This window comes from Podospora pseudoanserina (genome assembly GCF_035222485.1).
Source record: "Podospora pseudoanserina strain CBS 124.78 chromosome 7 map unlocalized CBS124.78p_7.2, whole genome shotgun sequence".
Taxonomy (NCBI): Eukaryota; Fungi; Ascomycota; class Sordariomycetes; order Sordariales; family Podosporaceae; genus Podospora; species Podospora pseudoanserina.
This window is the reverse complement of record NW_026946672.1, coordinates 565,544-592,309: the sequence shown is the minus strand read 5'-3', so window position 1 is coordinate 592,309 and position 26,766 is coordinate 565,544. Positions and strand designations below refer to the sequence as shown.

At 53.0% G+C, this 26,766-nt stretch overlaps 9 protein-coding genes across 9 annotated transcripts; 6 read left to right on the top strand and 3 right to left on the bottom strand.

The window, feature by feature from the left end:
• Positions 1–2,798: 2,798 nt before the first annotated feature.
• Positions 2,799–5,963, top strand: QC764_703560 (uncharacterized protein). Its single transcript, XM_062950013.1, has 6 exons — positions 2,799–3,813; positions 3,870–3,904; positions 3,964–4,678; positions 4,726–5,205; positions 5,289–5,594; positions 5,660–5,963. Exons 1-6 carry the CDS (start codon positions 3,528–3,530, stop codon positions 5,797–5,799), a joined length of 1,962 nt encoding a protein of 653 aa, XP_062795932.1. The 5' UTR covers positions 2,799–3,527; the 3' UTR covers positions 5,800–5,963.
• Positions 5,964–6,015: 52 nt separating this feature from the next.
• Positions 6,016–7,409, bottom strand: QC764_0111080 (uncharacterized protein; the record flags this gene model as incomplete). The annotated part of the gene is made up of 2 exons (XM_062941169.1): positions 6,016–7,135; positions 7,192–7,409. 2 exons carry the CDS (start codon positions 7,407–7,409, stop codon positions 6,016–6,018), a joined length of 1,338 nt encoding a protein of 445 aa, XP_062795931.1.
• Positions 7,242–8,675, top strand: QC764_703570 (uncharacterized protein; the record flags this gene model as incomplete). The annotated part of the gene is made up of 2 exons (XM_062950014.1): positions 7,242–7,308; positions 7,445–8,675. The coding sequence occupies 2 exons, from the start codon at positions 7,242–7,244 to the stop codon at positions 7,642–7,644; spliced, it is 267 nt and encodes an 88-aa protein (XP_062795930.1). The 3' UTR covers positions 7,645–8,675.
• A 1,459-nt stretch (positions 8,676–10,134) lies between these two features.
• Positions 10,135–11,301, bottom strand: QC764_703580 (uncharacterized protein; the record flags this gene model as incomplete). The annotated part of the gene is made up of 1 exon (XM_062950015.1): positions 10,135–11,301. One exon carries the CDS (start codon positions 11,299–11,301, stop codon positions 10,135–10,137), a length of 1,167 nt encoding a protein of 388 aa, XP_062795929.1.
• A 340-nt stretch (positions 11,302–11,641) lies between these two features.
• On the top strand, positions 11,642–16,203 carry QC764_703590 (uncharacterized protein). Its single transcript, XM_062950016.1, has 2 exons — positions 11,642–14,531; positions 14,584–16,203. Exons 1-2 carry the CDS (start codon positions 13,354–13,356, stop codon positions 15,665–15,667), a joined length of 2,262 nt encoding a protein of 753 aa, XP_062795928.1. The 5' UTR covers positions 11,642–13,353; the 3' UTR covers positions 15,668–16,203.
• Positions 16,204–17,668: 1,465 nt separating this feature from the next.
• Positions 17,669–21,916, top strand: QC764_0111040 (uncharacterized protein; the record flags this gene model as incomplete). Its single annotated transcript, XM_062941168.1, has 3 exons — positions 17,669–18,532; positions 18,687–18,790; positions 19,517–21,916. Exons 1-3 carry the CDS (start codon positions 18,496–18,498, stop codon positions 21,914–21,916), a joined length of 2,541 nt encoding a protein of 846 aa, XP_062795927.1. The 5' UTR covers positions 17,669–18,495.
• A 656-nt stretch (positions 21,917–22,572) lies between these two features.
• Positions 22,573–24,584, top strand: QC764_703610 (uncharacterized protein). Its single transcript, XM_062950017.1, has 2 exons — positions 22,573–23,744; positions 23,799–24,584. Exons 1-2 carry the CDS (start codon positions 23,355–23,357, stop codon positions 23,898–23,900), a joined length of 492 nt encoding a protein of 163 aa, XP_062795926.1. The 5' UTR covers positions 22,573–23,354; the 3' UTR covers positions 23,901–24,584.
• QC764_703620 (uncharacterized protein) lies at positions 23,805–24,800 on the bottom strand. The gene is made up of 2 exons (XM_062950018.1): positions 24,150–24,800; positions 23,805–24,091 (listed from the first exon to the last, which is right to left on the bottom strand). The coding sequence occupies exons 1-2, from the start codon at positions 24,733–24,735 to the stop codon at positions 23,979–23,981; spliced, it is 699 nt and encodes a 232-aa protein (XP_062795925.1). The 5' UTR covers positions 24,736–24,800; the 3' UTR covers positions 23,805–23,978.
• Positions 24,801–24,832: 32 nt separating this feature from the next.
• On the top strand, positions 24,833–26,157 carry QC764_703630 (uncharacterized protein; the record flags this gene model as incomplete). The annotated part of the gene is made up of 2 exons (XM_062950019.1): positions 24,833–25,486; positions 25,559–26,157. The coding sequence occupies exons 1-2, from the start codon at positions 25,057–25,059 to the stop codon at positions 26,155–26,157; spliced, it is 1,029 nt and encodes a 342-aa protein (XP_062795924.1). The 5' UTR covers positions 24,833–25,056.
• Positions 26,158–26,766: the final 609 nt, after the last annotated feature.

Here is a 26,766-nt window from a genome sequence, read left to right as displayed (position 1 = left end):
CTGCCCTGCAGGCCTTTGATGATATTTTCCTTCTTTTCTTCTTCAATTTGCAATTCAATCAATTGGTCTAAGCAATACTGTTTGCCTTGTCTCAGTGTTCTGCCTTACCTACCGTAACAAGGAGAATACTACTAAAGGGAATATGGAAAAGGGTCTCTTTTTGCCCAGTTTTGGAGGGGTGTACTGTGTGGGTAGCCATAACTGGCTCCCCAAGGAGCTTGGGCCAACCTGGGCTGGTTTGTTTGGGTCTGCAGGATTTCTATCAACACTTTTATACTAACACAAGAGACTATTTGCGAAAAGAGGAGGAATGGGTTTCAGTCTCTCGTACAGAGAATATTTTGGTCTGCACTAATCCGTCAATACCGCGCTAAAAATCAGGAGAAATGATGGAAATATCTGCCTCCCTCTTTGGAGTATTTTACGTATCTTTAGCCAAATCCCTCTTGAACCCTATTTTAATCTCTGGTTCTCCATTTTACCATACAACCATATAAAAGAAGATCGTACTTACAAGAAGTTAGTATATATCCTATCTATTTATTAATAAGTAAACTGACCTTGTACATCGCTATATATATTTCCTTTAACCTCGCACTGGTGTAGGTATGTAAGTTTAACAGCGCGCTTTGGTCCACTCGGCTCCCTTCATGTACATAATTTTGGTGGTTAAACAACCAGAGATGCTCTTCCCTAGCTGTGTAGTTCTCTATCGTCAAGTATGTTGGTGCTTTTTCCTCTACCGATAGAGGAATTTTATACCTGAGCACATATTGAATATACTTTATTATATTAGATTAGCGGAAATATACAATAAGCTACTTGTTTATACTTATATAGCACACGCTATCGTGGACGGTTTTGGGAATGGATTTATTAGTTATTCTTTCCCATGGCGATATGAATCTTCGCATTTTGACTCGTATGGACTTAACTGTTGGCCTTACCAGATACATATCTAACCGCCACTTGGTTGACCGTGCGACGGTCTCGGTGAAATGCTTCACTGTTTTCATGTCGCACGGGTCTAATGCTTCGAATTTTGCTACGTACCTGATTTATGTTAGCACTAAATTTAACACAGCGATTTCCACAACATATGCTTCCTAGATCTTCATCATCCCGACATACCGCGGCTCAGTGGTATCACTAAGCTTTCTGCGGACGGGTTTATCGTCAATCTCGGATTTTTCCTCAGTGAGCCCATCCTGCAACGCCGCTTTAATCAGATCGTTCGGGTCTGTCGCTTTCCTCCCTCCTCGATTCTAAATGCCTTGGTCGGCTTCTGCTCTCCTAGTGTGGAGTTGGAAGCTGGAGACGTGGAATATGATAACTGCTGAGCTTAGCTGGGTTTTGGGAACTTAAAAAGGACATCAATAAATATTGGGCTTTTCCTCCTACCTTTTCGCTCATTCTTGCCTGGTGATAAGTGACCGTACACTAGCTTTCTTGGTAGATCGGCCACCTTTGCTAGATTTGCCGCTTGCGTTCATTTTGAGCGATCATTTGGGAAGTTCAAAATGTGTAGATAGATAGAGTAGAAGGATATAAGACGCCCCTCTGAGTTCTTAGACAATGACAGAAGATAAAAACGTAGAGAGGAACTGTAGAGAGTGGGAGGAGTAAGGGAAACAAAGAGATCTGAAGAGAAATGCTGGCCATTTATAGATCCGTAGCCTAGGTAGACAAGACAATGGATAGACACAGCCTCCTCTCGACCTTCCTCATGCCATTGTCACAAGCGTACAATATACGGTTTCAGGGCGCAACGGAGATTACCCTCGTTGGGTTGGGTTTGGGACTCCGGCCAACATCCCCTACAGGCAGGTAGATATGCAGACGGAAAATGTCTTGAGTACTTGCAAGAGTCCTAAATCCGCAGTCAGGTCTAGCGCTAAGAATATAGCCATTGTTGCATATATTCTCGGCCCCCTGAGACCAGTGATGGGAACACACACTGGCCCTGCGGTCGTAGTTCGCAATGCCCACCACTTTGCTATTTAAATGAAGCAGGTTTTTTCATTTTGTAGACTAGCTCCGCACTAGCAACATCAAGGAGCGGTTTCTGGCACCCTCAATACCTGCAGGATCGAACGACTCCAAAACCGGCTTCAGCCAGCGGCTCGAATTATAGATATTAGACGAACACATAGTTTTCATTTTGTAGACTGGATCCGCAGACTAGCGACATCAAGAAGCTGGTTTTAGCTCTGGCAAAGGCCCCTGTCATAACCTTCAATATCCTGAGTCGAACGATTCCAAAAACGGCTTCAGTGTTTCTACCTCACCGCTCCAGCAGCTAATTCTCCTTACAGCAGTGTAAAGGCAAGACGTAGCTTACAATCTGCATATCAGTAGAGACATTCAAGTGAAGATGAGCTAGCACATGTTTGATGTTGAGTAAGGAGGAGGTCAGGCTGCTAGGCACAAATTGACAGTTCTTGAGAGCGCACTTTCGGAGGAGGGTGAGCAAATCCTAAGCAATACATAAACAAAATAAACAAACCCAAAACAATCCCTAAGCAAAATAAACAGACTGGAGTCGCAGATGAGCCGGTCCTGAGCTCCGCCTAATTTAGTTTGGATAAAGCGGCGAGAAGTCACGTGGCAAATTATGAGCACATTCCGGTATTGTTATAGGTATGACGAAGCGAGTCGAGGGTAACAACTTGCTGCATTGCATTTGTAATCATGGTCTTGCATCCGGAACTAACTGCAATGAAGATGATAAGGCCGAGTCAACAGAGATTGAATGATTGTCAATGCTGTCAGATTCTGCGCTGTCGGGGTTGAAAAGCTTGATGGTGGTGGATAAAGACCTTGTGCTTCGACCAAGTGGGTGTATTGCTTTGTAATGCAACATCAAAGAAGTTAACCAACACCACACAATGTTTTCCGCTGGGCATAAAACTTTCATCGGAAATGCAACACCCAAACACCGGGCCGAAACCCGTCATTCGAGTCGGAGTCGGTACGACAAATGCAACCTCCTGCACGATGCCGACTATCAACACTTTCTTCTCCTCCTGTCAAGAGTCAGAAGTGGGTGATGTGGCATCTCACAGCATTGGCCAAACCCTACCTCTCTTACAGAACCACCATCGCTTTTGACTGGCCGCCACCCGTCTCAGCTCCTCCCTACCCTCGACTCAGCTGTCCCTCGATGTCGATAGCTTCCACTTTCAGACAGATGCGCACAACATCCTCGACACGGCTTGCATGGACTGCCATTTCACACCATGACAACGAATCAAAGATAAACAAAGGCGCGTCAACCGCAAACGATAACACCACGTTCTTCATGCACAGTCAAGCCAGAAGGATCATCATGGCATAGCTTTATCAGTTGTGATTCGCTCTAGACGCAGCTGGAAGGCGCTTCAAATTCCGGCCGATTATCGCCAAAATGAGAGGTTGACGGATGGCTGGGCTACATCAGGCCCTACTTGCCTGCACTTAAGTAAGGGTGGAATCCTCATGGTAGACAGAAGAACGATCCGGACAACTCTCATCTTGACTCTTACAAGATGGGTTTCCTCAAAACATGTCTCGACTTCCTCAGCCATGCTGCTTTCACCTCGTTTTCCCCTTTCGACGCCGTCTTTTCACCTCAACAGCCTCTGTTCGTTCCTACTCCCCCCGCGAAATACAGCGCGGCCGACTTTGCAGGCGCCTACAGTCCACGGATCGATCCAGTTAGAGACTGTGTCTATCCCGCTCTCAGATACAATGGGTACAAGCCATGCAATAATGTCTCCAGGACATGCTGGCAGAGACGTGTAAAGTTCAAAGACTACGACATCAATGATGATTGTATATCTTCCACATCCAGCCCCTTGTTGACACTGCAGTTGCTCATGATTGTACAGACGAAGTTACAACCCCCTTTGGCATAACACGAGAGGCAAGCTGATATCTTGTGTTCTGCATTGGTCATGATATAATTGCTAACGTGCTCAATAGTACTGGCTCACCGTCGACCAAGCTGACCTTAGGCCCGATGGTCAACCCAAGATCAACGGAGTAGCTCTGAACGGCACCTATCCAGGGCCCATCATTGAGGCCTGCTGGGGTGATAAGATTGTCGTCCATGTCAGAAACAAGTATCGCGACAATGGGACTACCATCCACTGGCACGGCCTCCGTCAGCTTTACAGCAACGACATGGACGGCGTCAACGGTGTCACTCAATGTCCAATCGCGTATGGCGAGGAATACACGTACGAGTTCCGAGCGACGCAGTACGGACATACCTGGTATCACTCACACTATTCACTGCAATATCCCGACGGCGTGGCTGGTCCACTCATTATTCACGGCCCAACTAGTGCCGAGTGGGATATTGACAATGGTCCCATCATGGTCGCTGACTGGCTCTACAACACTTCGTTTGCCGCCTTCAACTGTGAGGCCTACGACTGCGGCAACGAGACCCCTCCCAAGGCCGACAACATTGTCGTTAACGGCATCGGAGCCTTCAAACAATCCAATGGGAAATGGACGAACAACTACTTCAAGACCATGTTTAAACCAGGCAAAAAACATCTGCTGAGACTGATCAACGGATCTGCTGCATCAAGCTTTGTCTTTTCCATCGACAACCACACCATGACTGTGATAGCCAGTGACTTGGTTGCCATCAAGCCTTACACCACGACCTCTCTTTTGCTGGGCATTGGTGCGTACCTAACCTCCTTGACCAGACAACTACTAACCTTCTCCCAGGTCAGCGCTACACCGTCGTGGTAGAAGCCAACCAAGAGCCCAGCCTCTACTGGATGCGCACCACCCCCGCAGCCGGCTGCAGCGCCTTCCGCAAGAACCAAAAAGGCGAGTTCACCCAGGTCAAAGAGACAACCTCCTTCATCGCCTACGAAGGCGCCCCCAAGCTCCCCTACCCCGACTCAACCTCGGTCAAGCACAAAGGCGTAAACGACACTTGCATCGACGAATCCCACATCAGCCAAGACCGCCTCGTCCCCATCGTCCCCTGGGAGGTGTCCGCCAAACCCACCAACGACGTCTCCCGCGGGTCATTCACAGCCGGGTATGAAAAGAACGCCAACCCGGATTTATACCCCCAACTGCCCTTCAAACACTGGCTCCTAGCCAACAGCCCGACTTCCCAACCACTCTGGGTGAATTTCAGCATGCCGACCATCCTTGACCCGTTTACCAACCCGCCGTTTTCTTCCATCACCAGATGTAAGTCCCGCTTTTCCCCTACCACATTTGAACACCCGTTTCCCTCACCCAACCCAACCAACCTAGCTGACACTTGTCAAAAGTCGAACAATCCTACGGCTTCGTCTACCTAATCGTAGACGGCTCCTTCCTCTTCAACCCAGACCCCAACTTCACCGCCATCCCCACCGGGCACCCCATCCACCTCCACGGCTCTGATTTTGTAATCCTCAACCAGGACTGGAAACCTTACGATCCAGTCAACTCTCCCAGGGACTTTAAATTCAATAACCCTGCCAGACGGGATACAGCACTGTTGCCCAGTGGCGGGTATCTTGCTCTGGCGTTTAAGCCAGATAATCCGGGGGCGTGGTTGATGCATTGCCATATTGCTTGGCATGCTAGTTCTGGTCAGTTAACCCCCCTTCTGTTTTTTTTTTGTTTTGTTTTTGTTTGAGGCTGACAAAAAAAACAGGGCTGGCACTGCAGCTTGTGGTCAGGCCGAGGGAGATACCCGGTTACAACGGGGATTTGCTGCCCGTGCAGTTGGGGTGTGAGAGCTGGAGGAGGTGGGACAACAGGGATCCGATCGTGCAGACTGATTCTGGGATTTGATTTTTTCGATGGTGGGACAAAGGTGAGTGAGGGAGGTGAGTTTCAACAACAACCTGGTTGGTTATGGAAGCCATCATCGTGATGATGGATGACTGTATGCAAGTTTCCATCTTTTCAAGGTTTATTATGTACGACACACAAGGTACTATTTACAATAAATCTCTCTCTTCCCCTCCTCATCCCCCCTGATCATCCTCTCCCTCAACAACAACCCCCTTACAAGCACTGAGAATACCACTGGTTCTGCGCCCGGCAAGTCGACCCCGAAGCGCAAACAGTGCACCCGCTCCACCCCTGACCACCGCACTGTCCCCACTTCTGAACACTGCAGCCGCCACCATTCCCAGGGTTGGGCACAGGAGTAGGCTGCACAGGAGTCTGAGTACTACCGCCGCCGTTCCCAGGATTAGGGTTGGAAGCCCCAGGCTGAGGCCCGGTAATCTCCACATTCCCAGGCAAACGATCAAACGGCCCGTCAATGTTCTCGGCCACCTTCTGGTTCTGTCTGCATTGGTTACCAGTAGCAATGCTCTGCGTCTTGAGCTGAGGGCAGTAAAAGTCGCAGTTGGCATCCATGGCACGCTGGAGGGAGTCGCCCTTCCACCCAAAGACGTAATCGCCGTGGGTGCCGTAGCCGGTGTAGTCGCCGTACGACCAGACAAACGGCTGGGAGCCGTCCTCGGGCCAGAGGCTGCGGTCGTTGAAGCGGCGGGTGTCCCAGAGGACCTCGTAAAATAGCTGGGGGATGCGGACGGGGTGGGAGGCGGGGCAGGGGCCGCCTGACTCAAAGGTCCCGCTGCTGGGGTAGGCGACGTGGGAGGAGTGATCGGGGGGGTCGAGAGTCTTGCCGTCCCAGCAGGTGGGGAAGCGGACGTTGGACATGATGCCCTCTCTGCAGGGCTGCTTGGGCATCTCGGTGGTCTCGCCGGTGCGGGTCGAGAGGGTCTCGAGGCAGGTGAAGGTCATCTGGCGGTAGCGAGACGCCTCGGCCTGGGTGCGGTACATGGGGTTACCGACAATCATGCGGAAGCCGGGCTGGAAGGCGGTGGGCTTGTGGTTTTGATAGGTGGCCGTGTAGTAGACGGTCATACCGCCGCCACGGGCACCGTCAAAGTCAATGTTGGGCCGCTGCGGGACCCGGATCAAGGTGCCGTTGCGGGCACGGAAGTAAAGGATGGCCGTCCAGTAGTTGGAGAAATCCTCAGAGAAGGTGCAGGTTGTGCAGGTGGCCTCCTCGCCAATGTTGTGTCTATTGGGGTCCATGGTCACGTTGAACATGTTGCCACCGACGATCTGGTGGACGTGAGGAGACTGAATAGCACCTGGGAAGACGAGGCTGTCATGACCTGTTAGCACTCAACCTGCTCATGGCTGGTCCGAAAAAAGACATACGGATCGAGACGCTCGGTCACAAGCTCTGAGCACGAGAATCGAAGGACGGCATGGACGCTCGGGGCGCCAGCCAACGCCACGGCGGCGGCGAGGACGTTGCGGGAGTGCATCTTGATCGTGAGATTCGGTATACCCAACTCTATGAAGTGAGATATCCTGCTGGCTCCTTGACGACTGACTACCCGAGACCTTTCACCTCTGGAAGGGCGATCAGCCATCTTTTATCCTCTTCTGACCCCCGTGGATCCTCCAGCTCAACCTCATGCTTCTCGGCCATCTGGTTCTGTCCGCAGCTATCTCTCTTCGAGAGCTACCATGCCTGTGTCGTTTGGTTCTGGTCCATTGTCACGGCGTGGCGTCCAGCATAACGTGACAACGAACAATGGAAGCATCCGTGCTTCGGCGAGAACCCGAACTAGCACTGGCCATGGAACAAAAGAAGCCGAGATTTAGTAACTCTGTGGGGTTTGATGGCTTTCGGCTGAATTACAGTGTCGCAGTCAAGACATTAGCCGTCCTATGCCCAACAACAAGAGACAGTGGGAGGCTCACAGGTGAGAACCTTCTTTGGAACCCCAAGCCCTGCCACGCTCGGGCGAAAATCAGCAAAATGCGGGGAACAGGGACAAGGCTCCCCAGAACGGGATCCGGGGACAGGGTGGGTTCGACCAAGTTTTCCACGTGCCTCCCCGCAGCCCGCATGGCGACTACCGTACTTTACAGCCCTAAAAGCGGTAGCGATTCTCGTCAAGGTTGTATTACGCCCAGGTTCCACCAACCTGGTCTGGTCTTATTCGGCATAAGACGGCATATGCCTTCCGCATTGGGCCCGGAGTACCCCTTCCCGCTCACCTTGACACTGCTGCGTACAACACAGTTCCTGTGGGCCTTTCGTAACGTTCGACGGCGTGCGAGTCGGTGACAGCTCCAATTTCCCGAATCACGAGTTGGGAGAGCCGCGCTAGAGTGGTGTTGTCGACTGAGGTTTGGTATCATCGCGGGATGGGAGTGAGGTATTGCTGCCCATGATGTCCAGTTCAAATTCAGGCTCATTGTCCATGGCAACCTCAAGAGGCAACTGTATCACTAGCCACCCGCCTTGGCCAGCTACAGTAGCAACTCTATTGTTGAAGTAGAACATTTCTCGAAGGCGGCTGGTGAGCGAGAATGCAAGCTCACAAGCAGCTCGCACGAGGGGCGTCACCCGACAACGTGTGCATGAGACTGGGGATGGGGATAAATTCAAAGTACCGACTTTGCGGCTCCGTGACTGACTTGTTCAACACATGTTATTGTACCACCGGAATCTGGACACAATTCGCCAAGTGACTTCTCGCCGCTTTATCTGTCCTGAATTAGGTGGAGATCAGGACCAGCTCATCTTCGGCCCCGGACTGCTCATCTCGCTCAGGGACTGCTCAGGGTCTGCTCACTTCATTCAGGGTCTGCTCAGAGTCTACTTACCTCGCTCATGGACTGTTCAGAGTCTATTTAGCTCGCTTATCGGCTGCTTAGAGTTTGCTTACCATACTTAAGGCTGCTCTGGGTTACTCACTGTCTGCTTACCTTACTAATGGTTTACTTACTTACTACTAATGGTACTCTTATAAGCTTATTCTATAACGCTAGTCCAGGACTCCTTTAAAAGTATTCTCTCACGAAACTTCGTACTTTAGTAGCTTAACTTCGTATCTAAAATATCAAACCTATTTTATATACTAGCCTAACCTAATATCTTTAATATGATACAGAATGTATAGTTAAGACGCATTACGTTTAATCTATACTGGATACAAATTGAAAAGACATAAGAGATATATTGCTTATTGTCCCTGTTGAACTCGATCTCTTCGGGGATATGCTGCGTTAAGTATCCGCAAATCTTCTTAGCGTTAAATTGGCTTTTATTTGGCCGACGAAACGTGGGCGGCTCGCTCGACTGAACTGGACCCGCTAGAGAAAATTCGGTGCTGTGCGCCTGAGATTTGGGGACCGGAACGAGGTTTAGCTTATCAGGGTCTGCCGCAGTTGTATATGAGATAGGGTCTGTGTCAGCTCATGCGAAGAATCGCACAAGCGCAGACCTACCCTCTACTCTCCGCCGTTTCCTTTGTTATATGGCCCAGCTATAGCACCAGAGTCCGTAAAAAGAGAAACAGGTTTATTCACGCTTATGTCCCTTGGCGGCACTCTCGGCGCAGCACCGGGAGGCACGGCGGGGCAGATTCGTGTGGTTGGCAGCGGGGGGTTCGTGGGGTGGCTGTGATGTGGCCGGTCACCGGACGAGGTGGGATTTGCTGGCAGCGGCGTAAGGTTATTTATCGAGTCTACACCTGGCAGATTGCTTGCGAGAGTTGTAGTTAGAGGTGCGTCCAAGGTGAAATTGCACCGTGCTCAGGTCTTGCTCAGGGCTTTACTCATCCCTGCTCAGGTTAAAGCGGCGAGTGCTCGGGTCCAAGAACGGAAGTGGAAATCGTCCATGTCCAGATTCCTATCAGACTTTCTTGCAATGAACCTTGGCAGAAGAGGCAAACCGGGCTATAGAGAAGATGAGGATGCTGCGGTCATTTGCACATATTGCCTCGATATGAGGCGTTCCTGCAGAGAATAACCAATTCCTTTCTAGAACCTCGCCCTAACCTGGCGGGTGGGACCTCCGTCCGCTCCGATATTAAAGCAATATACGCATTCCGGGTTCGGCGAGTCTCCATCCAGGCCGTGATGACGATATGGTTGCAAATTCTTCGCTGTTTCTTTGTTGAAGGTCGGACTTATCGGCTCGTTCTTGACCACCCCCCCCCCCGCCCCCAACGGTGAGTTGTTTGAGATGTGCATGGAAGACATGATATCCTCGGCTTGACGGCAAGGTCCGGCTTTCAAACATCAGCCGCAAGCGAAGGCGGCGGAAGGGAGTCCTTCAATCTGCTTCCAGGACAAAGTCGATCACAGGGACTGGAGGAACTTGAGAATCTCCCGAATCACAGCATCCGGCTGCTCTTGCTGTACCCAGTGTCCAGCCCCCTCAACCAACGTCGCGCCCCTGAACATTCCGTTTTTGACCCATTCCTCGTTCTCGTACCCTTGGAGAGCTCCAGGTCGTTGGTAGTTTCCCCAGTCCTTGACTCCGCTGATGAATGCAACCGGAACCTCAATCTTTTTTCCAGCAAATAGCCACATGTCACCTGCAGCCTTCTTGTCGTCCTGGACCCCCACGGTTTGTGCTCGATACCAGTTCAGAGCGCCCTGGAAGCCAGTTCGCTTCCACTCAGAACAATAGAGCTCCATCTCGTCCTTGCTCAGCCACCTTTCGGTCTTGGAAGCATCCTCTCCCACCATGTTTTCATGGACCATCGTTGGCATTGTTTGGTCTCGGCGCATGATGTAGTACTCTGGCATTTTTGCCAACTGGTCCGCAGTCCAGGCATCCAGTGGATAGGGCTCGTTCTTCTCCCAGTCGGCCGACTTGAGGTGAAAATAGCCTCTGAGGAAGGCCTCAAGCCCTTGCGGTGGCACGTCCCAATCCTTGGCAGCCGGAGCAGTTGAGTTGTACCACTTGTAATGTTTTCTCGGCGGAGAAAGAGCAGCCAAATCCGTGTGTATATCTTTTCCGCCCTTCGGGCTACTGAGAGGGGGAGTTGAAGGGGGGTGGTAAGGGTGGCTCATGTGAACCGTGGAGAGAAACATGTCTGGCCGTATCAAGGCCGCCACGGCAGCGCTCACAGCGCCAAAATCATGCCCAACGATGCTGCATGCTTGGGTATATCCCAACTTGTAAACCAGACACACCAAATCGCGCACTAGATTTGTCAGAGACCATTCTGCCAGGTCGGTATCTTCAAAGTTTCTCCGAGGCCACCCAGTTGTTCGGCCGTATCCACGCTGGTCTGGAGCCACACAAAAGTAGCCTGCTTCGGCAACGGCGGGTAGAACTTTGCGCCATGAGTAGGCCAGCTCCGGGTAGCCGTGGGTGAATAAAACGAGGGGTTTTCCTGGTTTTCCTGCTTTGAGCACATGGAAGGTTAGACCACAAGATGATGTGCAGTCGATGTAGTCTTCGATGATGCCATCAGGTAGAGGAAGCGGAGGAAAGGCACTTGAAGTCGTGGCCATTGTGTGTTAAGTGAAAGATTCAAGAACTGGTTTGCTGATGATGATCTTGCTGCAATCTGACGGCAGCTTCTTAACGCCGTCGTCACTTGTGAGGGGTCAAGTCAGCGGATTGAACTGGTGGTGGGCAAAGTGGAATCATGTGAAGGCTCCTCAGGCCTGACATAATCACGCCGCGGTAGTGTCCCTGAAGGCTGATTGGCGGCGGCCAGATATCCCGCAATCCAGCTTGGAATGGCATCTTGTCCAATGATGTCAGCGTCAACAACTCCCGAAGACAGCGCATCTTGGTACGAAGTATCGGCTGCCAAATAAAAGAAGAAATCAAAGCAATGACGTCCAAGATCAAGACCCCATCAGAATGAGACTGCGAGATGGTGTTCCAGGGATGACCTTGTGGAAGGATGTTGTGGGCCGTTGTCCGGGATTGCGGCTGAGCAAATCTGGGGAAGGCCGTTGGCTGAAGTTCAGCTCCCCGCCTCACTTCGGCGGGCCATGGCGGGGTTGAGGAGGACCAAAGAGAGGCTTGAATGTGGCTCTGGTATCGGTGAGACGTGCAGAGAGATGTGTCTCAACCACCAACCAGCTTCCAGAACGGGATCAACAAAATAACAAAGCGGTGTGCTGCTCCTGAAGAAAGGGAACGGCCACTCCGGGAACTCTTTCTTGTCTGCACTGGCGAGAAAAAGACGGGAGGATGTCCCCATTGTTCAAGGTTTTCGCAGCCGTTTGAGCAAGGCCACCACCTCGTGGCTTTGGACACCCAGCTAGATCTGTTTTACCAGAAAGTTAGTGTACACATACAGTTTCGCAAGCACCTAGAAAGTGAGGACTGAGCGGCTTGGAAAACCCTGAAGACCCTGAGTGTTGCAAAGACACCAAATGGTCTTTTGTAATGTAGAGTTACCGTTTTGGATAAATGATTTGCATCGCTACCGATCTCCTCACATTGGCCTGTCCAGCCCCGGCTCCCCATCGCTAACTTTGAAGGCAACAACAGCATAACGTCAACAAACAAAAAAAATAAACATCAGCCACCGCGCTTTTGTAGCATGCATCTCACCGCCTGTAGATTCCAAAACAGAAAATGTAAACCTGGCAGCATCCCTTGATGCTTATGAACTCGTCGTGTCCCTTTCCTCCATCTGCAGAATCTCTCTGGTCACCCGGCCAAACAAGCACTGCCAAGAGCCAAGTCCAAGCCCTGAGCCTGGACCACAGCACCGGCCGTGCCGCACCTGAGTCCCCCCCAACAAGAGTCCAAGACAACCAAAACAGAAGCAGTCTTCTTCAGGTGCCGCACACGCCTCTCATCAGCCCTCTTTCTTTTCTGTCCTCTACAATCTCACCTACATTTTTAATCTACCCGTCCGTCGTTAAATGCCTTTGTTGTCGATGTTGTTTCCCCTGCAGTAGACAAAGAAACAGCCCAGCCTGCCCTGACTCGGAGATTCCAGCCCTGCGTCGCAACAGACAGATTGGAGAGAGACAGGACCAACAGAAAGTCGATCATCCATTGCCCCTTTCCAAGTTTCTCGTTGCCCAGTGCCAGTTCGCCCCCCGGAGATCAAGGCACGCTATCGCTCAAATCCGTTTGTCCCCACTGGTCTGCCCATGCAAGGCCCTGCCAACCAGGACGTCCCGACCTTCTCGATTCAACCCTTCGACCCTGAAAAATTGTTCAGGGACCTACCCGTTCGCTATCCGCCACCGCGACCGAGGGAGAGTGACATCCGTAAATAGGGGAGCGAGCGAGCATATCATATCAGGGGACACAGGTTGCCCATCGTCAAGTCACCCGTTACGAGGGCAAGGGCAGTCAGTCAGTCATCACAGACAGAACCTTGGGAGCCGGCGCATCACGCAGACCGCTCCATCACCATTAATCGGCTTCCACTACGGATACGGGCTCGAGCCTGCCCCTCGGTTCTGCCGTTTCTCTGCTCGACAACGACGACGACGACGACGACGACGACGCCCAAGCCGTAACACACGTCGACTTGACCCATCCGCTTCGTTTTCCTCCGCATTACATTCTCCAAAGTGTCCGTCATCATGTCCACCCAGTCATCCGCTCGCCCTAGGCGCAACTCGGCGCACCCGGTGTCGTCGCGTGCTCGAGGCGTGAGCATGTCGTTTGCGACGCGACAGGATTCGGGATTGTTGGCGCTGGAGGACAATGGTTTTGAAGACTTTGCTCGCCTGTCTCTGGAGAAGAGCAGGAGCCACGGCTTCTCCGGGCGGGAACATGTCCATGTGCATGACCACGACGGAGCACCCGGCTCCTCCAAGGCACCGCAACAGGGAAACATCAAGAGGATGCTCCGACGGGCTTCTGTCTCTTTCAAAACAAACGTCAAAGGCTTCATGCACCGGCGCACCTCGATCCCCGCTTCCACGGTCTTTTCCACAGACAGCCACGACTCAAAGTCCCCCTTTCTGAGCTCGTCCCCGCCAAACTGCGACCGACCTGCCACATCTCACTCCACATGGCACCGCCTGCGGCAAGCCACAAGCTTCCATCGCCATTCGAGGGTGCTGTACACCGGTCATGGTGAGCGCGCCTTTGGACATGATCTCGCGACCATCCAATCGCCGACCTTCCCCGTCCCCGGGTCCGGCGGGCAGCCTCCCATTATCCCGCGCAACACGGGTGCTGCTGCGAGGCAAGCGGCGGCAGCCATTGCCTGCAGTGGTAGGCAAGGATACGAGTTTATGGAGTTCCAGAGGCCGCACCCGAGCTGGCTCGATGATGATTTCTTTGGTGACAGCGAGAGCGGCATCGGAATTGCCTTGACAAGCTCCTCCGAGATCGATGCGGGTGGTGGCTCCAAGGGCGAGCTGTCATCCTATGGGAGCAGCGAGAAGACCGACATTGTCAAGGTTGACTTTATCTCGCAGCTGCCAACGGAGCTGGCTATTCTTATCCTCGCCGAGCTCGATGGCCCGACTTTGGGGACGGCCAGTCTGGTCAACAAGCGCTGGGCTCATGTTGTCGAGAACCGGCATGTCTGGCGGGAGTCGTTCTTGCGGGAAAAGACGACGGCTTATGCCACGGGTGGAAGTGTCCAGCCCGGGAGTGGTTTGGGAGTTCCGTTTGTTCACCCCGGGAATGACTGGAAGAACATATACAGGGCCAAGGAGCAGCTCGATCGCAACTGGAAAGAGGGCAAGGCTCGCCCGGTGTACTTGAACGGTCACACCGACAGCATTTATTGCCTGCAATTCGATGAGTATGTTTTGCTTCTTGTCTTTCATCTTGTGGCTCAGCTAACCGAACAACAGAGACAAAATCATCACCGGATCTCGCGACCGCACCATCCGGGTCTGGGATATGCGCACCTACGCCTGCAAACTCGTCATCGGTTCCCCGGAAGTGGTCAACGATCCCGCCCTCTCCATCGTCTACGACCCCAGCGGCAACCCAATTCACTACGCTCACCTCCCCGACCTCGACCCGACTCCTGGCCCCGACGGTCTCCCCCGCGCCACAGTCCGCGCTCACCACTCCGTCCCCACCATCCTCTCCCCTTCCATGCACCACAAAGCCTCCATCCTCTGCCTCCAGTACGACGACGAAATCCTCGTCACCGGCTCCTCGGACGCGACCTGCATCGTCTACAGCATACGCTCCGGCTATCGCCCCATCCGCAAACTCGCCCACCACTCGGCCGCTGTTTTGGATCTCGTCTTTGACGACAAGCACATCGTCACCTGCAGCAAGGACATCTCCATCTGTGTCTGGGACCGCGCAACAGGCGCCCTGATCAAGCAGCTCCGCGGCCACTCGGGCCCCGTCAACGCAGTCCAGATGCGGGGCAACACCATCGTCTCCTGCAGCGGCGACTTCAAGGTCAAGCTCTGGAACATTGACTCGGGCAAAAACATTCAAGAATTCGTCGGGCACACCAAGGGCCTGGCGTGCAGCCAGTTTTCCGAAGACGGGAGGTGGATCGCGTCTGCGGGCAACGACAAGATCATCCGGATCTGGGACGCCAACACGGGAGAGTGTGTCAGGGAGATGAAGGCGCATGATAACCTTGTCAGGAGCCTGCACGTGGACTCTGTGTCGGGGCGGCTGGTGAGCGGGAGCTATGATAGCGACATTAAGGTTTGGGATATGGAGACGGGGCAGCCGCTGTTGGATTTTCCAAAGTGGCATTCGAGTTGGGTTTTGAGTGCGAAGAGTGATTATAGGAGGATTGTGAGTTCGGGGCAGGATCCAAAGATTTTGATTTTGGATTTTGGGGCGGGGGTGGAGGGGGTGGAGATGTTGGAGAGTAGGAGGCGGGTTGTGGAGGAGGTGGGTTTGGGTTCGGGTTGTAGGGGGGAGCAGCAGCAGCAGCAGCAGCAGCAGGAGTGGCTTTGACATAGGTGATTTTGTCTTTTTTGGGCGCGGCATTAGCGATTGCTGGCATTTTACACTTAGGAGCCTTGGACTAGCCATTGCTTTTTGAGGCTGTTTTTTTTCTTTTTCCGGCCTTGTCTTGTTTATTTTGCATTGCGACTGGGGAGTTGTTTGTGCTTTTTTTCTTCTCTCTTTGGGCAGGATGGGACGGACGGATTGGATGGGACGAGATTGACGAGGATGAGGGCAAATGTATGTCCTGGATATGTGTGGAAGGATGGATATGTATGTTGGTTCCGAGTGGGATAATGGAGGAAGGAGTGTTGTGTGAATGGGTGGATGGATTGGATGGAGACAAGGGAAGCGAGCATCTAGACGCCTTTCTTTTTCTTCATCTTTTTTTTTATTTTCTTTTAAATTTTTTTGGCAAAGTCTTTGAGCTTTTCGGGGTTTATCAGGGGTAGAGATGAGATGCGGGGGACTGGTGCCTCTGCTATTATAGAAGTATTTTAATTGTTACACTTTCTTTCACAACAGACAAAACAAAAATAAGGTCACGGAGGGAATGATGCTGTTTTCTGTGTGCTTGACATGTTGGGGATTTTGGTGTATTTGACAGCATTTGATGCTGTGAATGGAGACGTGAAGGCACTGCTTGATGCTATTCAGTCGGTCACACGTTGGACTCTTGGTCAACACGGGGTGACATGGGCACTGCAGGAGGAAAGGGGCAGGAAGAGGAGAGCACTCAAGGAGGCAAGACACGTGGCTGGCTTTGCTGGGAGGGGTTTGTGGAGGAGCGAGGCTCTGGATAGAGTTTGTTTGTGTCATGGTGACCACGTTTTTTTTGGGTTTTTATTTTATATGTCTGGAAGCAATATTATGTATGTCTTGGGATTGTTAAGGAGTTGTTGGTTCTTCTCCTGACCCCCGAAGTTGTGCCATTGGCCCGCCGACCGGTCCGGTGACACAAACTGAGGGAAAGGACCGAGAGCGAGAGGGTGGTCAGGGAATGGGTTCCGTGCGTGCCGCCCGCGAGTCGGGAGGGTTTGCCACCGCTGTGCCGGTTGCCACGACGTCCCATTGACAATGGAGGATCTGGACGGGCAACGGCGGATATATGATGACCAAGGAATGGGCTTATGACCAAACGTTGTCGTCGGCGGAATTTTCATGGAGTCTACGGCAAACAAGGCGGCGTCGATGCATAAAGTATTGAAAGCAAAGAGAATCTTGAGGTCAGAACAAGAATATTCTTCCACCATCGAGTCGAAAGTCCCCCCTCCCTCAACTGTGTGCATGTAACTGCAACGTAGCCTCCAGTGTCTCAGGTTGACGATGTGATGTGTCTGGCGGCGGCTCTACTGGTGACTTGTCTTGCATGTGCCTGCCAAGAAGAGAATGATGGAACAAATCGAGAGACATGGCTGGTGATGACAAAGATATTCACCGGCGAGGAAAAGACGGCCGCGAGACAGACCGAAATGTTCCTGGACGGAGAATAGGTCAAGTTGGGAGAGGATACTCAAACGTAGGTAGGCAGCTGAAGAACAAGGGGAAAAGGAAATTTGTGCAAGTGTTTGTGTAGGTTCGGCCGAGTAACTTGAACCCTGGAATGGACGACAAACTAACTGCCCTGCCTGTGATGTGATGGAGATTGATGATGAAGAAATAAATGACCCTGAGGAAGGAAGCAAGCGAGGAGGTCAATATATCTGCGGCAAACTCATGGCCAAGAGAATAGCTATGGGTGTGCTCTGGCTACCTTATGGGGTGCTTGCTGTTTCCGTCCCATAGTATAGCACACTCAAAGTTTGTGAGACGCGCGGAGGTAAGCCACGAAGCATTGGTAGGGTGGTAGTACGACGGAGGACGTCTGCCGACAGCAACGGGAGGCAGTTGTCCCCCTGTTCTACGCCGCGTAGATGCCTCTGGTGGCGCCATGGGTTGCAATGGGCCACTCACAGCGGGCGGCAGGTCCGCAAGGGGAAGTTTCTCAAACACTGCAGAACAGGCTGTGATGTGTGTGCATGTGTGGATGTGCGTGAGAAGACGGTGGTGGGGGCGGCACTGAATGGCTGGGAAGAGCCGCCCGGGAATGGTGGGGTTACAAAGCCAGTGGAGTTCTACTTTAAGGTATCCCCAGAGACCCCACACTGGGTTTTGAAACGCTGCCACAACCGGCGGTCGTTTTGCAGACAGCAAGAGATGGTGAGGCCATCAAGAAATAGACAGGGCACCACCAGTCAATTTCTCTCGGTCGAATTCTACATACACCACTAGTTTTCCATCACCGCCTCAAAGTAATATCTCGCAGTTTCTCTCCTTTCCAAGTGTCCAGTGGCCAATTGTTTCTCACGGCCCAAGCGCTTCGGTTCTTGATGTGTGGATGCACTCCACAAGATAAGATCGAGCCACCATCTCTGCCAAGACCCGCCTCGGCGATCTTCCACCAGTCCCTGTGAAGCCGCCCCCTGTGTACGCCACAACACCGACACGGAGACATCATTCCATTCCAGAGCACCACAGCACCCGCAGCGATCGACGGTTGCATGAAGAACCCCCCTTGAATATCAACCTTGTATCCTGCCCAACCTTCCACCTGGTCGTGTCGTCTGATGCCTTGTTCTCCTGTCGCCAGACCCAAGAGCTTGCCTGCTGTCTGCTGTGCCGAGCTATGGAGCTACTGCTACGGTAGCATGTTTGGACCATCTGGTGCTCCCAGCCAATTGCGAGCCCGGCGAACCCCGTGTTTCTTTTCTTCAAGATCAGTCCCCACCGAGTGAGGCCCGATTTCTCGAGCTGTCAACCATGCAAGATCTTAAGGTCCAGGGGATGATGATTCGCCCATGAGCTGTCCAAGAGTCATCGCCTCCATCACCCCAGGTACCTTGCCCCCATACCTCCCCCCCTCTGCCCGCCAGTGACAATACTGCCCCTCGCGCCGGCATGGGGGGGGGAAGGCTGACGTTCCTATGCTTCCAAGGCACCCGGCGGCAGATCAATGCTTGTCCAGACCCCACATATCCCCCGAGGCCAGGTTGGTACTGCTGTCACGGCGGACCTTGTCGTGCTTGTACCTGCGTGGTGCAAGACAGCAGTGATCATGGGGCGGCTATTCACTTGCCACCAGCTATGAATGCCGTCAGTTACGTCCAGGAAACCCTGTCTGATGAAACATGGGACACATGGACCGACACATGCAGTATAAGACTGGATGCCGCCGGACACCAATGCAGGTCCCGGACCCTTTTCTCACCCTCACTCAGCGTAAACAACAGGCTTGGGCTGTTTAACTACCACTTCTTCCAACATCCCAATCTGACGGTCACTTCATCTCTCTTCTCCTCACACTCCCGAGTCGCTCTCTGCCGGCAGTGAATCAGCAAATCTGGCTGGGCCGGCACATTTCACAAAGTAAGTCTTCATCTGATCACCTTTCTATTCGTGCTCTCTACATTGGGATAAACACATGGACAAACACTCAAGTGATGGAAGTGGAGCGTGGGAACCACATGGAGCTTCACCTCCATAGCTTTGTCTAGAAGAGAGGGACCTTGGAGGATGGCAAAGGTTGCTCTGGCTTCCAACAATGCCATTCATCCCAATTTTTGAGGCGAGCACCTTGACGGCCTGGCACGCGCGCTCTGCTTCACGCGACCTTATATTTCTTGTTTTCGCACCTTCCTCGTTCGTCTTTTCTTCTTCCTCGCTGCCTAAGCAAAGTTGACACCACACTTAGCTGGAGCTAGACCCTCATTCTTGTTTTTTTTCCCTCCTTTTTCCCACTTCTGAAAAATAGCTGGTCTAACATCTTCTCAGTTTTCCACTTCCTTTTCGACTCTACACCATAACACTCACTTTTGACAGCACCACCATTACGAGATAGCTGGCACTACCACGATGGGTCTCTCAAAACTCTCCACGTTACTATTACTGGCGATAGGGGTCGTCTCACCTTCCGTTGCGGCCCCAGCCCCTCGCCAGGAATCTGGCTGGTGGCTCAGTACCATCAAGCGGCAAGGTAACGCTGCCTTCAACGCCGACCCTGCCAACTACAAGGTCTTCCGCAATGTTCAAGACTACGGTGCCAAGGGCGATGGCGCCACCGATGATACCGAGGCCATCAACAGGGCCATCAGCGACCAGAACCGCTGTGGTCTCGGCTGCACCTCTCAGACCACGACCCCCGGTCTTGTGTACTTCCCTCCCGGCACCTACCGCGTCAGCAAGCCGATCATTCCCTACTACTACACCCAGATGGTCGGTGATGCCATCAACCCTCCGACTCTCAAGGCCACCGCCGACTTTGAAGGCATGGCCGTGATTGACGCTGATCCCTACGAGAATGACGGCCGCAACTGGTGGACCAACCAGAACAACTTCTTCCGCCAGGTCCGCAACTTTGTCATCGACATCAAGGACATGCCTTTCGACAAGGGTGCCGGCATCCACTGGCAGGTCGCCCAGGCCACCAGTCTGCACAATATTGTCTTCAACATGCGTGAGGACGGTGGTTCCGCGAACAAGCAGCTGGGTATCTTCATGGACAACGGCTCCGGCGGTTTCATGGTTGATCTTACCTTCAATGGTGGCCAGTATGGTGCCTTCTTTGGCAATCAGCAGTTCACTACCCGCAACCTCACCTTCAACCGCTGCCAGACTGCCATCTATATGAACTGGAACTGGGCTTGGACTTTCCAGGACGTTCACATCAACGACTGCCAAGTCGGTATTGACATGTCCAACGGTGGGCCTGAGGGTCAGACTGTCGGGTCTGTCTTGATGGTTGACAGCGTTTTTACCAACACCCCAACCGGTATCAAGACTGCCTACAACCCCGATTCTCCCCAGACCAATGGCACCCTCATTCTGGACAACGTTGACTTCTCGGGTTCTCAGCAGGCTGTTCTGAACAATGCCACCCAGTCTGTGATTCTCGAGGGCAACCAAAAGGTGGACTTTTTCGTCCAAGGCAAGACCTACGGCGGAGCTGTCAGCGGAGCTGCTGCCGGCCGTGCTGTACAAAGCGCCCAGCAGAACGTCCGGAAGCCTGCCTCTCTGCTCGACCAGGCCACTGGCAAGGTCTTCACCCGCACCAAGCCTCAATACGAGGACGTCCCGGTTGGCAACTTTGTCAGCGTCAAGTCCCAAGGTGCCAAGGGCGATGGCAAGACGGACGACACCGACGCCATCCAGAAGATCTTTGACAGCGTTACTCCTGATCAAGTTGTCTACTTTGACCATGGTGCCTACATCATTACCAAGACTGTCAAGGTCCCCAAGGACATCAAAATCACTGGCGAGATTTGGCCTCTGATCCTTGCTGGAGGTGACCAGTTCTTCAAGGACCAGGCCAACCCCAAGCCCGTCTTCCAGGTTGGCCAGCCCGGTGATGTTGGCAACGTTGAGATGTCTGATCTCATCTTCGGCACTGCTGGTCCCCAGCCTGGCGCCATCATCATGGAGTGGAACGTCAAGGGTACTACGCCTGGCGCTGCCGGCCTCTGGGATGTCCACACCCGCATCGGTGGGTACCGCGGCACCGAGCTTGAACTGGAGCAGTGTGCAAAGAACCCCAACGTCACCAACACCATTCCCGAGCAGTGCTTTGGTTCTTTCATGATGCTCCACATCCCGGCTGGTGGCAGCGCCTACCTCGAGAACACGTGGTATTGGGTCGCCGACCACTCTCTCGAGCCCGAGGCCAAGGACGGTCAGATTGACGTCTTCAACGGCCGCGGTGTTCTCATCGAGGGAGAAGGACCCGTCTGGGGCTGGGCCACCGCCTCTGAGCACTCGGTCCTCCAAAACTACCAGTTCAACAACGCCTCCAACATCTGGCTCGCCCTCATCCAGACCGAGACCCCGTACTTCCAAGGCAACCCTGACGCGACCAAGCCCTTCACCGTCAACCCCACCTATGCCGACCCTGACTTTGAGAAGTCGTGCGCCAACTCGAGCGACCCGACCTGCAAGAGAGCGTGGGGTGTCCGGGCTATTAACTCCAAGGACATCTTCATCTACGGCGCGGGTCTCTACTCCTTCTTTGACAACTACGGCCAGGACTGCGTCAAGAGCCAGGACTGCCAGGTCAACATGGTGTCTCTCGAGGACTCGGCGGTGCACTTTTACGGCCTTAGCACCAAGGCCAGCGTCAACATGTTGACTGTCAACGGCGAGGGCGTTGCTCTCGACAAGGACAACAGGAACAACTTTTGCGCCACCCTTGCGCTGTTCACGTCGGAGCCTCAGGCCCAGGCTGCCTAGAGCGCGGCTGGGAGGGGTTCTTCCTCTGGGAAGGGTTCTACTGGGAACCGTCCTTCCTGTGGGAGCAGATAAAAGAAACGGGAAAAAACAAAGGGATGGGATTGCACGGGATTAGTTTATGAGATACCCTGAGAGACAGAAAGCGGGGGGTGGGACATGGATTTGTGCTTTTTTCTTTCTTTCTGCATTGGTGGTCTTTTGTTTTCTTTCTCTTCTTCGAACTGTGGCCCAAGCGGCATTTACCCATGATTTTCTTTTCTTTTTTTTTCTCCATGTTCATTTGTTTGGGCCATGGCGTTCTAGGAAGGGGGGAAAGCTGCATGAATGGATGCATGATTTGAGAGCCGTGGCTGGCTGGGGAAAACAGGGGATACTATACAGTGCAGTGGACAACACGAACTTACTAGGTAGTACAAACAAAAATGGCTGCGAGGCATATTTTTCTGAGATGTCATTTTCTTGACGTGTGATTGATCATTTGTGATGAGAATCGGACAAAAAAACGACGCCATTCCCGCCTCCCGTTTTTTTGTGTGCTCGGGGATTCGTGGCGTTGAGGTCCGAGCTTTGGCGAATGTTACATAATCAACAAGCCTCGGCGCGATCACGTCCGGTCCGAAGCAGTTGCCAAGGCAGGGTTGAACAACGTCATAGCTTTGGAATTTGCGATTTGCGACTTTGCTCCAAAACATCACCAAGCCAGCTTCTTTGTCGAGCCTGCGCTCTCGCAACGACGTTTTATCCTTGTGTCTAATACTCCTGTTTCTTTCCTCTACGAACCTCTTGCTATCCTCTCCAATGCAACCACCAAACGCGACTCCAACCGAACGAGTATAACCCAACAAACCTTTCCACCCTCAAAAGAAAAACAGGACCGGCCAAACGATGGACTCACCACCACCGCCCTCCGGCCCCTCCCGCCGACACGTCTCTCCTTCTTCCCTCTCCCCCTCCTCCCAAACAGTCCACATCTCCTCCTCAACAACAACCCGCACCGCGCCACCAAGAAACAACCCCCTCCTCCCCACCCCAACCGAGCTCGCCCTCCTGAGCATCTACCCCCTCCTCCTCATCTTCGGCACCTTCTTCGCCGTCTTATCTCCAGACGTCCAATCCTCCACCTACAACCCCCTCACCCAATCCCACGACCAGGGCTCCCTCTCCCCATCCTACTTTGCCCGCAAAAATAACCTTTTCAACGTCCTCTTTGTGAAGCGCGGGTGGGGGTGGATAACATTTTCTTTCTTCCTCTTTATTTTCACGCACCCCGCTGTCAGGACATCGGCGCAAAAGAGCCGGGCGACGATACGATGGGCGGTGGTGACGGCGTGGTGGGTGTTTGTGACGCAGTGGTTTTTTGGGCCGGCGATTATCGATAGGGGGTTTAGGTTTACGGGGGGGAAGTGTCAGGTTAAGATGGCGGAGATTTCGGAGAAGGATGCGGGGGATGTGGGTGTCAAGGAGGTTTTTACTGCGGCGGCGTGCAAGAGTGCTGGGGGGGGAGGTGGTCGGGGGCCATGATATCTCGGGGCATGTGTTTTTGTTGGTGCTGGGGAGTTGTTTTTTGTTGCAGGAGGTTGGGTGGGTTGTTGGAAGGTGGGTGAGGTTTGTGAGGGAGGAGAGGGCGGTTGTGATGGCTGATGGGGCGGTTAAGGGGGCGACGGCGGAGGTGGAGAGGGAGGTGAGGTATCAAGGGGAGGATGTGGGGAGGGGGACGGGGGTGATGGAGGGGTTGGGGCATGGGGGGAAGGTGGCGGTGGGAGTGGTGGGGTTGTGTGCTTGGATGTTGTTGATGACGGCGATTTATTTCCATACTTGGTTTGAGAAGGTATGTTTTCGCTTCTTGTCATGTCGAGTGAGGAGAGGCTAACTTTGACTAAAGCTCACTGGGCTGCTTGTCGCCTTGACGGCTCTGTACACTACGTATATTCTCCCCCGGAACGTGCCCACCCTCAGGAGCATCATTGGGTTGCCCGGGATTTGAAGTGCGATAGAAGGCGAGAAAGAATAGGATAGATCAGGTGCCGTTGGACATACATATAGCATAGCATACCGCCTGTAATCACATCGATACCACATACCTCCGATCACCCCTTTGTTTTCCCTCCTTTTCCTCCTCCTCCCACGGCACAGGCCTGTTCAACTCAGCCCACTCCTTCTCGGCCTTGCTCCCAACTGTTCACTAGTCAGCATCCTCCCCTCCTTTCCTCGGTCTCGTCTCGGGGTTGCTCACAAGGAGGCGGAACAAAGCCATTGATCTTCCACAACGCCCTAGGCGTCTCGTCAACGTGCCACTCCCAGTCATACCCCTTCTCCTCCACATGCGGTCGCAAAGCGTCGTCGATCCGCTTGATTGTTCGCTCTTGACGGTCGGGGTTTTGACTGACGTGGACGGCGATGTGCTCGGCTACAAAGCGGATGAAGGGTTTGGATCGGGCAGAGGAGGGCTCCCCGCCGATGAAGGTGTTGTCATCGGGGGAGAGGGGGATGAAGTTGATGACTACGTAGAAGGCGGGGAGGCCGGAGGAGGTGTAGATTGAGGTTATGGATTTGACGAGGGCGGATTTGGATTCGGGGGTGGTGAAGGTTTGGGGGGGGTGGTAGATGAGCCAGAGGGGCATGGTGTGGTTTGGGGGTGGTAGATGGTGAGAGGGGTGATGCTGTTTGGAAGTGAAGAGTGAGAGGTGCCAGCTATTGGAGAGCAGCCATGCTCTTTTGTAACATTTCGTCTTGATTAGGGCAACTATAATGTACGACATATCACGCCAGAGATTGATTTGTCGGCATGGATTTGTTGAATAATGATGCCGAGGTGGCATGGCCTGGGAGGTCAGGTGGTGATTACATACATGATCACTGATCAACAATGCGATGCTGTTGTAATTATCAACATTCTCCACACGTCACACGTGTTGTCGGTTTTGAGAATTAGTCGCTGAGCAAATTTACATCAACGCAGTGATTATTGATCCCTTTTCTGCGCCCAACACACCAACTAGTATCACTGATGACCAACAGGCAAATCTCATTGTAGCGAGGGGAAGAGATCACGTGGCACCAGAGATCGTATCACCTTACTTAAGGTACCAAGTACCCCTCTCTTTCACATCACAACACCAGCCAGTAGCACCACATCGATCATGGCGTTGCGAATCTTCATCACCGGCGGCACCGGCTTCATCGGCTCTCAAGTCGTGCTCGATGCCCTCAAGGCGGGCCACCAACTTCGCTTGAGTGTCAGGCGGGAGGCTCAAGTTGAGGAGGTCAAGGCACGGTTCCCCCAGCACGCTTCCAAGCTCGACTTTGCCGTCATCCCCAACATCGACAACGCCGAGGCAATTCGGTCCGCTCTGTCCAACGACATCAATGCCATCTTCCATCTCGCCTCACCCATACCAGGCAAAGGTGACGACTTCAAGACTGAATATCTGCAACCCGCTGTTGCAGGGACTGAAGCAATATTAAATGCTGCTGCGGAGACGCCGGCCGTGAAGAGAGTAATCATCATGTCGTCCATCTTGGCCTTGATGCCCCCGGACAGCATGAACACCCCTGGTCTGGAAGTCAAAGGTAAGCGAAGCAATCCAAATAAAGTCCCGCAAACAGATTATGAATGACAAACCGGACCGGTTTGAACAATAGCCGGTATCAATCCAACCCTTGCCATCAACCCGGAGATGTCCTTCCCGTCTGGCCCCGCGGGCCATGGAGCCAAGTACGCAACCTCCAAGATCCTCGCTCATCGAGCCACTATTGGATGGATGCGGGTTCATGAGCCTCAGTTCTCCTTAGTGACGTTGCATCCGACCTTTGTCCTCGGGAGGGATCTCACCCAACAGACATCCAAACCAAACGGCGTCAATGCCTATCTCATGGCAACTCTCACCAACCCCCCTGGTGGCAAGCCGGTTGTGCCTGCGTCAATGGTGGATGTCCGTGATGTAAGCTTGACGGTGCTGCGAAGTCTTGATGTGGAGTTGGGTCGGGAAGAGTTGGTGACTGAATACTTGGTGGTTGGGGACCCAACATGCTATGATGATGTTGTGGAGTTTGTCAAGACAAAATATCCCGCCATACCCGTCAACACTGAGGGCCCATACGACGAGCCTTTCACTGTCGATACGAGCCGTACCGAGAAGGAGCTCGGCATCACTCGATGGCACAGCATGGAGGAGATGGTATCGAGTGTTTTGGATCAGCAGCTGGAAATTCGGGGCCGGGAAGGAATGGCAGCATTGTGAAATGGGTACGTGCTTTGACAGGTAGCTTTGCAGCTATCGATGCTTCAAAGATGATGTAGCTCGGATGCTCGATGATGCCCAAGTTTTGATGGCCTGAGGCCCACAGTCCTGGCCCACAGTCCTGGCACGAGGTGAGAAAAGAGGCACCGTTTGAAGGGCATATGCTCCACTCGGGCAGCGGGTGAAGATGGGATGGTTCCGAGACGGCGAATTTCACGGCTCAGACAAACAGGCTGTGGGCCTCAGATAGCCAGGAGGGCACGATAACGGATAGCTCCTGTCAGTTTCTTTTTCCCTGCCCTGCTCAGTGCCTTCCGGGTTATGCTATCGGCACTGGCCAATCAGAGGGCCGTCACTGACCAAAAGGTCCTCCTCGTCCAAGAAGAGCGAGTGAGCGACTTTTTCCTCCAAACCTAGCCTGTGTGTGACCCATGACCCCCCCATCTCCACTGTAGACGCAATCTGCATTCTGCACCTGGACCTACTTTCTTTGACAGACCAAAATCAAACGGCATATCCCTATCGCCATCCCCGTCAAACGACCTTTCCCCTCCCCTCCCCTCGAACCCAACCCCGCAAATATTCTGCTCATAGTCATCAGACATGTCA

Bases quoted from the DNA above. Each gene is read 5' to 3' on its own strand.
- QC764_703610 (XM_062950017.1), top strand. From the start codon at position 23,355: ATGCGGGGGATGTGGGTGTCAAGGAGGTTTTTACTGCGGCGGCGTGCA. The intron at 23,745-23,798 runs GTATGTTTTCGC...CTTTGACTAAAG, and splicing joins TCCATACTTGGTTTGAGAAG to CTCACTGGGCTGCTTGTCGC.
- QC764_703620 (XM_062950018.1), bottom strand. From the start codon at position 24,735: ATGCCACCTCGGCATCATTATTCAACAAATCCATGCCGACAAATCAAT. The intron at 24,092-24,149 runs GTGAGCAACCCC...ACTAGTGAACAG, and splicing joins TGGCTTTGTTCCGCCTCCTT to TTGGGAGCAAGGCCGAGAAG.
- QC764_703590 (XM_062950016.1), top strand. From the start codon at position 13,354: ATGTCCACCCAGTCATCCGCTCGCCCTAGGCGCAACTCGGCGCACCCG. The intron at 14,532-14,583 runs GTATGTTTTGCT...ACCGAACAACAG, and splicing joins TATTGCCTGCAATTCGATGA to AGACAAAATCATCACCGGAT.
- QC764_703560 (XM_062950013.1), top strand. From the start codon at position 3,528: ATGGGTTTCCTCAAAACATGTCTCGACTTCCTCAGCCATGCTGCTTTC. The intron at 4,679-4,725 runs GTGCGTACCTAA...ACCTTCTCCCAG, and splicing joins CTCTCTTTTGCTGGGCATTG to GTCAGCGCTACACCGTCGTG. The intron at 5,595-5,659 runs GTCAGTTAACCC...CAAAAAAAACAG, and splicing joins TGCTTGGCATGCTAGTTCTG to GGCTGGCACTGCAGCTTGTG.